This window comes from Electrophorus electricus, chromosome 18, assembly GCF_041902795.1.
Source record: "Electrophorus electricus isolate QZ-2024a chromosome 18, ASM4190279v1, whole genome shotgun sequence".
Classification (NCBI taxonomy): Eukaryota; Metazoa; Chordata; class Actinopteri; order Gymnotiformes; family Gymnotidae; genus Electrophorus; species Electrophorus electricus.
This window is the reverse complement of record NC_137514.1, coordinates 3081059-3093146: the sequence shown is the minus strand read 5'-3', so window position 1 is coordinate 3093146 and position 12088 is coordinate 3081059. Positions and strand designations below refer to the sequence as shown.

The 12088-nt window shown below is 38.7% G+C and overlaps 1 protein-coding gene and 1 long non-coding RNA gene across 4 annotated transcripts; one reads left to right on the top strand and one right to left on the bottom strand.

Moving 5' to 3' along the window:
• Positions 1-1978: 1978 nt before the first annotated feature.
• Positions 1979-4810, bottom strand: LOC145652077 (uncharacterized). The gene is made up of 4 exons (XR_014118279.1): positions 4773-4810; positions 4413-4534; positions 3574-3772; positions 1979-2423 (listed from the first exon to the last, which is right to left on the bottom strand). It is a non-coding gene; the product is annotated as an uncharacterized LOC145652077 (long non-coding RNA).
• Positions 4811-4865: 55 nt separating this feature from the next.
• On the top strand, positions 4866-9619 carry LOC118242662 (uncharacterized). 3 transcript variants are annotated; one of them, XR_014118278.1, is made up of 7 exons: positions 4866-5022; positions 5226-5549; positions 7142-7240; positions 7345-7549; positions 7687-7794; positions 8144-8257; positions 8541-8675. XR_014118278.1 is itself a non-coding variant. In XM_081701447.1 (7 exons), the coding sequence occupies exons 1-6, from the start codon at positions 4983-4985 to the stop codon at positions 8187-8189; spliced, it is 822 nt and encodes a 273-aa protein (XP_081557573.1). In that variant the 5' UTR covers positions 4866-4982; the 3' UTR covers position 8190; positions 8541-8678. The 3 variants fall into 3 exon arrangements, 2 of the variants coding, with proteins under 2 accessions (XP_081557573.1, XP_035390612.2); XM_081701447.1 differs by having other exon boundaries at positions 8144-8190; positions 8541-8678; XM_035534719.2 differs by having other exon boundaries at positions 4867-5022; positions 7345-7458; positions 8144-8190; positions 8541-9619.
• Positions 9620-12088: the final 2469 nt, after the last annotated feature.

Sequence of the window (12088 nt, the reverse complement as noted above, 5' to 3'; positions counted from 1 at the left end):
CACTTTTAAGGAAAAATGTGTCAGCATCTGTAATGCCACAAAAAAAAAAAAGTTAATACAAAAACACATTAAAAATCACAAAATTATGTAAGATGTGGAAGTCTGAATATTGACAACATAAAATGAGAATTGAACTTTTAATCAGTGCTGCACACTCCTGTGCTCTTGTGGTGTATTCTAATGTAATGTTCAACAAAACAGAAAAACAAAATGTTCATTTCTACTAATCATCCAGTGATTCTTTGAAACTGTGATGTGTATGAAACACAATGGCAACACAGGACTGTTTCATCATCTGTTGTCACCATGCAATTACTTACCTTGTCCTGTTTACATTCATTATATTCTTTGATTAAGGAATAATTAATAAAACAGATGAACTCCATTCTAAAGGAACTGTCATAGGCAGAGCAGCTGACTAAATATTGACCTGTGTGTGAAGCAGCATTTAGGACCCTGATCCAGAATCCCTCACATTTGTTGAAGCTTATGGAGCAGAGTAGACCAAAGGGAAGCAGCTCACACTGAAACAGTTATACGCCACTAAGCATGCTAGTTTTGCACAAGTTGCAAGAAAGTGTGGGACTGTGCACATTTCCCCATCCACTGCCATAGCAACACTGCCCCAGACAATGCAAATGCTTCCTTATACTCAGAATTCAGCCAACCTCAGTCATGTGTGAGGAGGAATTTAGGACCCAGATCCAGAATCCTCCACATAATGCCCAATAATTAAGGCCCATAAAACACTTCCATTTCTAATGTTAATGTGTTGTGTTTGTTCAAGCTTCTGGAGCATGCAGTAGACCAAAGAGTAGCAGCTCATACTGAAAGAGTGACAGGCCACAGGAAGTGGTGTGTGATGCTCTTTGGGAAGATATTAAATAATGTAATTGTTTAAGAGTGACCTACAACATCTTTCTGAGCACAAGAAGAGGTTTCAGGGAGTAATTGCAGTGTACTCTAGTAAAAGATGTACAGGGAGTCAAAACTGAAGTGAAGTACACAAGGTTCCTATAGAAGGACTTTTTAGACAGAGATTTTTCATCAGCTGTGCAAGCAAATTATCCAATACATTATGTCTGTAAGGAAACCTGTAAGCCTCTGTTTCAACTTTCCTACACTTTAAGACATAAACAATGTGTTGTTGATGTGATTAAAATAGAGATTTCACTTCATCCTTAAAATTATGTTTAAATACAAATGTCTTCAACAAAGACACAGATAGAGATCAAGGGAAAGAAACAAGAGAAAAGAGATACAACACAGGTTCAGTGAGAGAGGGGGAATGACAGTGAGGTTTGACAAGGCTCTTTGATGTCCAGTGATAAATAGTGAGGCACAGTCCTCACAGAACTCCTCACAAAACAACCAGTTCAACATGTGCACACTTCTACTCGTCTTGTCCAGTCTATTTCCAGATGAGTCGTCCATTTACTGCTCAGTTTATCATCAGACATGTTCAGCACATTATTATTTCAGGTAAAGATCAGCTAATACAGCAGGCTGATATAGTGGTGTTGCAGGCTGTCTCTAGATTCAGATCTCTGAGTCTCGTAGTGGTGTGGATGTTCATAACAATGAATCTTTTACATTTACTGTACATTACTAACACAATCATTTGTTTTGCAGCTGGAACTGGTGCTGTAACTACGGTAACTGGATATACAGGGCATTCAGTTCAGATCAGATGCCTGTATGAGTCTCAGTATGAAACCCGCATGAAGTACCTCTGCGGAGGAGAATGGTATAATTTCCAGACTAAAGACATCCCTGTTGATTCTAAAACTGCTAAAGACGAGAGATTCTCTCTGAATGATGACACAGCAGCCAGAGTCTTCACTGTCACCATCACTGATCTGAGATCAGAGGATGGAGGAAAATACTGGTGTGGGATAGAGGGGAGATTTCATGACCACTACAAAGAGATTATGTTAGAGTTTAAGATTATGTTAGAGTGTTGAGCAGATAACAACAACAACAACAACAATAATAATAATAGTCCTAAGAGAAACAAACAAATGTAAATTAATGATGAAACTACAATATGCTGTAGCTGCTGACACAAAAAGGACCTGGAATATAAGCCAGCAAACACACACACACACACACACACACACACACACACACACACACACACACACACAATTAGATTATTTCAATTTTAAAATGCACAGTTCAAACTACCAAAGTGGAGTATATCACAGTATTACACAAGATTCCTCATTACAACAAAGACTGGTTTATGTATGGACAGACAATATGAGTTGTTGCCACAGATTTTAGTCTGTCACCGTTTCCTTCCCTCAGATTCTGATAACAGTACCATCATCCACTTCAGCTACTCTACTCCAACTCTCTGCGTCAGTACATCAGTACATACTGGGTCCACACAGTCAGGTAGGTTGTCTCTGATGTCCTCCCTTCATAACACGTGATTTGCGTCGTAAATATAAACACACACACACACACACACACACACACACACACACACACACACACACACACACACACACACACACACACTGTAATGCACATATGCTGTCTAACAGTGTACTTTCTGTTAATGCCTTGCAGTTCTGTCTGAGTCAGTACGTATAAGCACAATGCCAGGCACCTCTGGAGAGGTAGCGCCCTCAACTAGCTGATTACTGCCATCTAGTGGCCAGGGACTGTACTGGGTACTAATGAAAAATGCCTTGGTGCTAATGAACATTTACGCTTGCAATACTGAATAACATTTTTGAGACACTGAAATCACAAATGAGTTGATATAGATATAAAAATGAATGCATCATAAAGATGCATACAGTTAAAGTTTTAGATAAACTTTTCAGCACATATAAATTATTTCTAAAGCATTGACAATTTTTTTTATTTAATTGATTAATTAAAAAGTACTTGATGAACACAGTTAGGTTTATTGTAGATCTGTTAGATTTTTTGACATAATTAGATTTCCATACACAATTAAATTATTTGACACAGTCAGAGTTTCTGTTAGATTCTTTGCCATTGTTATATTTCCTTACACAGTTAAGATTGTTCTTCTGCAGAATGAGTGGATCTATCAGGAGATTGAAGATCAGGAGCTGAGTACTGCAGTAACGTCCACACTCACCACTGTCTACACCACAATGGGGTCTTCACACACTGTAATCTACTCCAGTGTAGATGAGCCATCTGACTCCATCACATACTGCACTGTAAATGTGCCTCAGCAAAGCACAACCCACCTACCGAACTCCACTGAAGCTGAGGACTCTGTGGTTTACTTTGCTGCAGATGGGCACTCTGCTGTGTGTCCCCAACCTTTCTGTTGTGTGTCCCATAGAGATTCCTATGACTCTGATCATCCCTATTCACTTAGAAATTCCGGTGTTCTAGTGCTTGTAACAAATCAGGCTTGCTATGGTTCTCTATAATAAAATAAATGCACTATTGAAATGTTTCTGCGAATGTCGCATTTTATGTTTTGCAACTGTATGTAAACCCCCCCCCCAAAAAAAAAAACCAAAACAACAACAAAAAAAAAACTCTCTAGCCCCAGTGAATGCAACAAGCCCTGCTCACCACAGTGCCATCTAGTGGAAATGAAGGCTTCCTCCTTCAGTTCAATGACTTTTCCCAGAAGTGTTGTGCACCAGTGGACCTCTGGCCACGCCCTTGGCTTCTGACCATGCCCGCAGCTTCTTCAGCTGCCTCTCTTAGTGAGTATTCTACACTGGTCAGTATATCTGTGCCATTGGTCAGTATTTGTACTCCCAGACACCTAGAATCAAAATACAAGAAATCCACATTCATGGATTGCAGTCTTAAAATATGTATTTTTCATGTTAAAAGTAAAGCTAAACAAATTAATGAATTAAGTGAAATTAAATAAAGTATTTGATATTAAATTATATATTAATATATTTATAGATTTGATGTGGTCAAAGACAACAAGAACAACAATAATAATCAAGTGTTACAGAAGCTCATTTAAAATAGTTAGAGTCACTGTTGAATGGATTTTGAACACTGAGAACATGAGGCACACCACTGGGAGGTCTGCAGACCTGCCCCTCAGGCTGAAGGGGAAGCAGGTGTTCCAGATTGAAATGATAAGAAACACTTAAACTGCAAATGGCTTCTTTTCACTGTTATGCCTTTCTGGTTCTCTGTGTCAAGATCCAGTTGGCACCCAGCCAATGAAACACGCACATGCACACACACATACACACGTGCACATACACACACACACACACACACACACACACACACACACACACACACACACACACACACAGGCACACACACATACACACATGTGCACATACACACACACACACACACACACACACACACACACACACACACACACACGCACACGTACACATGCAACATAGATCTGGAGATGGAATAAGCTTTACTTTTTATTCCTTTATTCCATCATTACTTCTACTGGTTTGTGTGAAAGTCCCTCCCCAAGACAGAAGAGCCAGAAAACCAGAATACTGATTATTCTGGAAACTTATGACTTATGACTTCAGGCCTTGTGAGAAATAAGGAGGAGGATCAAATGCAAATATGATGAAGGATATGAAACAAACAACAAATATTTTTGCAATAATGGAAGTATCCTTTGTCAGATTCCTTTAAACAATTCATACATATAGTTGTTCATTTTACTCTGATATCATACAGCTTTAACTAATGCCATTAAATTTGCTAGCAGATTCGTTAGTTATTTGAAAATATTTTGCTACAAGATTTTAATAAACATTTCATACTTTACTTGCTGAGAAGGTTACAGTTGACTTGGCATCTTTTCACTGACTGTCTGTTATGAAAAAAGGGAAGTTCATCTTCACTTTCTGTTTAATAATCAGATGAAGACACAGCCCAGGCAGAGACAGTGTTGCGGTGTGAGCTACAGGAACTCTGATATCTGATTACAGTGGAGAGGAGTTGGTTTGGATATCTGTGATCTTGAACTAAGAATGAAGATCCTGTTCATCTTCACCTTCTACCTGGTCTCAGGTAATGAAATGCACTTCTACATCATCAACACTGTCCACATGGTAAGAAGAAGTTATTTGTCCAAGGGTTATTAGCACAGGAAGGTTGTTACAGTTTGAATTCACCTGCACAGTAGTGTTCTATTTGTGATTACAAATGTCATAACCGAGCTTTCATGAACATGTTATGATGTCACTCAGATGGATGTTTATCATGTATTTCAGTAACAGGAGACTCCACTAATGAAGTGACAGCATATTCAGGAGGAGGAGTCAGGATCAAATGCAAATATGAGGAAGAACATAAAACAAACAATAAATATTTCTGCAAGGGTGAAAGTACACCATGTGCTGACCAAATTAAAACAGGAGCCAAACACACATGGGTGCATGAAGGCAGATTCTCTCTATATGATAATACCAGTGCTAAAGTCTTCTGGGTGGTAATAAGAAACCTCACTGTGGAGGACTCTGGAACCTACCAGTGTGCAGTGGATATAAAGAGATGGACAGACAAATACAAAGCAGTGAAACTGAAGGTGAAGGCAGGTGAGTCGCATGCAGTGGCCAGATCAGGATTCGAATGCGGAACACTGGAGCAGTGAGGCAGCAGTGCTGATCAGTAGCAGTTAGGGAAGCAAGTCTGAAGCAAATCTGATCTCTCAATCCTACATCCTAAAAGTCTTGGTCATATGAAATGGTATAAGACTAAGCTTAGATGAGATAAACGTGCCAGATATTTACATGTATTAGCATTTATTAGCAAGGTAAATTCTAGAATAACAACAGGAGTATTAATAAATGCACATGTTTTGATCTGAGTATTTATGATTGACTATGGAAGGTCTATCAATAAAACTGACTATATAGGAGGAACTGTGAACATCAGTTACAAATACTCAGAATCCCACAGGAATGACCCCAAGTTTGTCTGCAAGAAATATGGACACTGCTGTACTTATAAAACATCAGTTAAAGAGAGTCGAAGATGGATAAATGAGGGACGCATGTCACTATATGATGACAGAATAAAGCAAGTATTCACAGTAATCATCTGAGAACTGACTGGGTCTGGTACATACTGGTGTGGAGCTGAAGCAAACTGGAAATCAGATCATTGATATAAGGTTTATAGCATACAGATATACCTGAAAGTGACTGGTTAGTACATAACATGTTCAGTTAATCTTCAGTCTTATTGCAGACTCTTTCTTTCAGGAGGCTAAATATTCTGCCCATAACATCAATGCAACATAATTGTAAAACAATGTGTATATAGGAAAGTGAATATCATATTAATAGTGCTTTAAATGAGGAACAGAAAGGCCTATATTAGTATATTTATCACCATATGCATGATGGTTTACTCTGCAGAATTCACTTTCTTAGAGAACAGCAGTCAGTATATATAAGAAAATGTGGGATTTTTTTTTGACTGAGCTATTTAATGTACACACATGAAGTATGCTTGTGTATGAGATAGACTACACATGTACAGCTGGTTACAACATTCATTATTATCATTAGTTACATGTATATAGTGCATTTCTCATAACCAAGGACACTGTCACAGCACAGCCCCCTCCTCCTTGTTGGTGTGTGTGTGTGTGTTTCTTCGTTGCCATGCCCCTCCCTTGTTACACGGTCCATGTCACTCCTGTCTCTTGTTATCTAAGGGTTAATGTGTGTATTTAAGGTCTTGTTTTAAATGATCATCCTTTGTCAGTGTTTGACCCCATGTGCCTTGCGCTTTCAGCTGATGCTGTATGCATATGCCGTTTAATGCTTGTCGTGTTCTGTGTTGCTCATGATCAGTGCTGTTTCTCCTGTTTTTGTATTTTTTTTCATTTTGTTTGTTTCACTTATTAAACGTTTGTCTGTTTGTTAAACGGACATTAAGATGGCGACTTACCCCCTCTGCATACTCCCATCGTCGCACACACTTTACAATCAACATTCTGCTTTTACACCCAATCAGCACCTACACTGGTGAGAAGCAGCATCCAATCACGCACATTGTACTCTGAACCAGAAACCAATGCCCCCTTGGGGACTGCTTTGGGCACAGGGAATGGGAGGGAGGATAACACTTTTTTTTCCTTTGCAACTAAATGTTTAACCATTAATCTCTTCATCTCAAGAACCACAAGTGCCAGCACCTTCAGCATCTTCATCATCCTCATCGAACACAACTGCACAAACAACATCTAAAACCACAGTGACCACCTCTGAGTGTATAGGTGTCAAATAATGTTCCTTTTGTGACTGTCACCAATCATAATCACAATACCAATCACATCATGGACTCAGGTAATGTAATTCCTGTATTTTTCTATTTATCCAGAGATTCCAATTTCAACCTCAACACCACATTCATCATCACGCATCAGTCCACAGTTCACCAAAACATCCACATCCTCAGGATCCAAACACACATCAGCTTCTTCTCCTGATACAGGTGCTAACACACAGTGGATTGTACAGCACAGAGTGAAACTACTCACCTACTGTCAGCTTCATGAGACCTCGATGGACTCTTTCACTCTTGTGTTTGTATATCCAGATATTCCAATTTCAGCCTGATCACCACATTTATCATACATACTGCCGGCTTCATCACACACTTCTGAATGATCAGGATAAAGGTGTGATTGGTTCACTAATTATGACTCTGTTTCCTCTCCAGGATTTCCATCTTCCACTGTGATCAGTGTTGTGTGTGTGACTCTAGTGCTGCTTCTGATGGGAACCTCATTCCTCATAGTGACTTTCAGAAAGAGAAGCAAGATGCAGGGTAACATACGCACACACTCTTGTGCACACTCTTGCAAATTCACAATAATTTGGAAAATCAGATTCACCAAATAATTTACCACATGGTAAAATATTTGTCATTCCAAGGTTAAAAGTCATCTGAATGTTTAGACGTGAGTTCCACATATGTCTGTGTTGTAGATTAACCACATGCATTATAGAACAATGCAATCTGATGCACTAGAAATGAGTATGTCTGTGCAAAGCAAATTGAGCAGACAATGGAGTAAAAAGATCAAATGAACTCTTTCACAAGAGGTATTGATTTGTTTTTATTTATTTTTTGTTGTTCTTGTAATGTTTGCTTTAATGTCAAAATTCCTTCTCAGCATCATGCAAAGGCCAAGCCCTCCAAGACATCTCACACAACCATGAGGTGAATCATGACTGCATCATATAGCCATGGGGTCAGTTATGACTGTATCCCACAACCATGGAGCGAGGTGTTCACCCATTTCTACAGAGGAATTTTTTCTTACCTCGCATGCACAAAAAAAGATAAAATAAGCTTCCTTCCTATAAACTTGGTAACAGAATGCCTTTAATGGTGAAACACTACATTCTAGCTTTTTGCACATGTTCTCACATGCACAAACACAGACACAGGCACTGCTGTAACACATATAATGAACAAAATATTAGTAAAGTTACTTACTACTTTTTAATACAACTGGCGGACCATAGTTTTTATTGTTATAATTATTGATGTATTGTTTATGCTCTCAGGTTCCACTTGCTGTCTTTGACTATGAGGAGATTAAAGACCCCAGACACAATGGAGCTCCTACAGTCTACTCTACTGTCTGTCTACCCACAAACCCCTCTGATCCCTCCAAAACTGTTTATGCTTTAGCTCAACCACCGTCATGCTCCCATGATATGGACATTTACTCTACAGCTCAATTACCCACAACTCCATCTGATTCCTCAGTAGGACACGGTCAACAATTGGCCAGCACATCTGCTGAAGGACTCATTTAGGCAGCAGTGATGTTCCATAAGAGAACTGATAGTTCTGAACATGTCGTTACCACGGAGACCTTTAAGACTCATGCGACTATGCTACTGTCAATCATGACCCAGGAAGTGGTTAGGTTAGAGTTGTATGTTTTTACCCAAAATTCACTGATTGTTTATGAAAGTGTATAACTTTCCCTTTCACTTACTTTGCCTTAATATCTATCTAAGCAGTTGTTTTATTTTCTCTAAGTTAAGATGGTGGGAGAGTGGTTGATCCACATTAACAATGGTTTTGTGTCTCTCATAAACAATCACCACCATTGTTTACAGATGAGACATAAATTTACAGTTTGGCTTGATATGTTCTTTACACACTGGTTACACACAGGACTTCCATATGGATTGAAGACTAATTTGAGGACTACAGTAGTTACCCACAACCCTCTATGATTTCTCACATTCTGTTTATGCTACTGCTCTATAACCCTCTCTCTCAGGACATTTACTGCATTGCTCGGTTACCCACATTTCTGTCTTGATTGCTCAGCAGTCAGCAGGGACGTATGCTGAAGCTGCAGCTTATGCTACAGTGAAGTTCTATACGAATGCAGATAGATCTAATGATGCTGTTACCAAGGAGACCTTTAAGAAAGCAATCACAATGTTTTCATCAGAAGGATCTTTTTATCTAGATTTGTGCAATGTGTACCTGGACAGGCATCATGTGCTTGTCATTAGTAATAATGACACATCTTTCAGTTTCTTACATAGACTGTAAATTGTTGTCAGAAATCTGAAAATAGAAAGTAAAAAAAAAAACAAAAAAACAAAGCAAGGCTTCTGCACACTTCATTTGAATGTGTAAAAATCCTCTGGAAGTTTGAATAAGTTAACTAATATGAGCAGTCTAACACATAGAAGAATAATGATAGGAATGCACTAACATAAAATGTTGGTCCTGGTCAGATATTCACATTAACATGCTTAATGCAAAGCTCATACAAAAAAAAAACCTTTACAAAATTACATTTAAACACTGATGCATAATTGTTTATCTTGCTTTGTCCTCTAGATGGCAATATAGACTTAGTGTCAAATGTATGATGTCTCATCACTTTATACATATATACATTCCTTTATATATGCATGTGTTTCCCTCTGCATATAAAAATAGAGCATAATAACAAACCAATTGCAATTTTATAATAACAAACTAATTGCAATTGCAAACCGATTTTATTGCAAACCAAAAAAAATATACTGGGAGGCAAAAGTTGTTGAAATGTTTGAACATTTTTCCCCCTTGTTGCGTTTGCGTGCGCGCACACACACACACACACACAAACACACACACACACACACACACACACACACACACACACACACACACACACACAGATATGTACATGTAACAGTGAATGAACTGGAAAAGAACTGAAACACAAGGAAACGTATATAATAATAATTGCTGGTTAACCTTATAAAGTAAGAGGGACTTGGAGAAAGCAGTGAAATAAGTCAGGAAGCATCTTTAGCCCATGAAGCCAAAACATCTTTTTGTTCACTTAAATGTTATGAACTCATTGGAGATCATTCCTTTCGCAACTTGCCTCAGAAGCAATAATTGTATCCCACTTGGAAATGGAGATTTCTCTCTCTCTCTCTCTCTCTCTCTCTCTCTCTCTCTCTCTCTCTCTCTCTCTCTCTCTCTTTGCCTCTATCTGTCTATCTCTCTCTCTTTGTCTCTTTCTGTCTCTCTATGTCTGTCTGTCTGTCTGTGGGTCAAAAAAGGAAGTGGTCATCCTATCATGAACTACTTAATAAGTGGGTGAAACACACTCCTCCATATTGTGCTTAAACACTAAAATGGCCTTTATATTTTTGGCAAGTCCATTTAGGAATGTTGTCAAGGCTGTGGGGCAGAATAGAGGATGCTCTGACATCATAGTGGCCATGTGACCACTTCCTCATCAGAAAATGTTGAGCTTGTTGTTACAGTCTATTACTCTAATAAATTTGATAAACAGCACAGATTTATAATTTGACACATTTCTGTGTTTATTTCCAGATCCACAGATTATAGTTTCAACCTCATTACCACATTCATCATCACACATCAGTGCACAGTTCACCAAACCAACCACATCCTCAGGATCCAAACACACATCAGCTTCCTCTCCTGATACAGGTGTTGACGCACTGTATCAAGACTGTACAGCATGGAGTGAAACTACTCACATACTGTCAGCTTCATGAGACCTCAATGGACTCTGTCACTCTTGGGTTTGTATTTCCAAATATTCCAATTTCAGCCTCATCACCACATTTATCATCATGAATCATTTCAAAGGACACCAAACCAACCACATCCTCAAGATCCAAACACAAATCAGCTTCCTCCCCTGGCACAGGTGCTGACACAAAGTGGACTGTACAACATGGAGTAAAACTACTCACATACTGTCAGCTTCATCAGACACTTCTGTATGATCAGGATAAAGGGTAAATGTGATTGATTCACTGATTATGACTCTGGATTTTCATCTTCCACTGTGATCAGTGTTGTGTGTGTGAAACTGGTGCAGCGTCTGATGGGAACCTTACTGACCCAGTTGTATCTGCCCAATAAGGTGAATTAATCTTAATATATTATTCAATAAATGGAGTTATAAAGGCTTGTTGGTGAATGGTGGTCTGTTATGAGGGCAAACCTGAGAATAATTAAATATTACACACATTTCACATAATTATCTCACAGCGTGACATCTCTCTCACAGCGTGACAACTCTCTCTTTCTGATATCAGAGAACATCTGATATCTATTAGAAGCGGAGTGGAGATAGTCCGGATATCTGAGATCCTGAACTCAGAATGGAAGATCCTTTTCATCTTCACCCTCTACCTGATCTCAAGTAAGAACATGCACTTCAAAGACATCATCATTAGCAGTAGTGTTAGTGACAGTGGAGTCACCAAGTGCAGAAATGCTGATGGAATATACATAAATAAATGGGATTAAACAGTTTCATCTGATTGTTTAACTAGCAGATGTATACAGGTGAGCAGATTGGTAGCACTTTTGTGTCTGTGCAATCCGCATACAAGTAGGTTGCCATTTATTTAAAGAGGTCCTTTGCCATTAACAAGGTTCCCAAACTCACTCCATCACTTTGTGATCCACTATCCTGTCTCTGTGCTATTTTAGCATATGTGAACACAACATGTAATCCGAAAAAATGCAGAGCAAAACAAACTGATAACCATGCAAATCATTTTAGAGTTAAAGAGAGAAGCAGGTGTCTCACTCAGTCTTT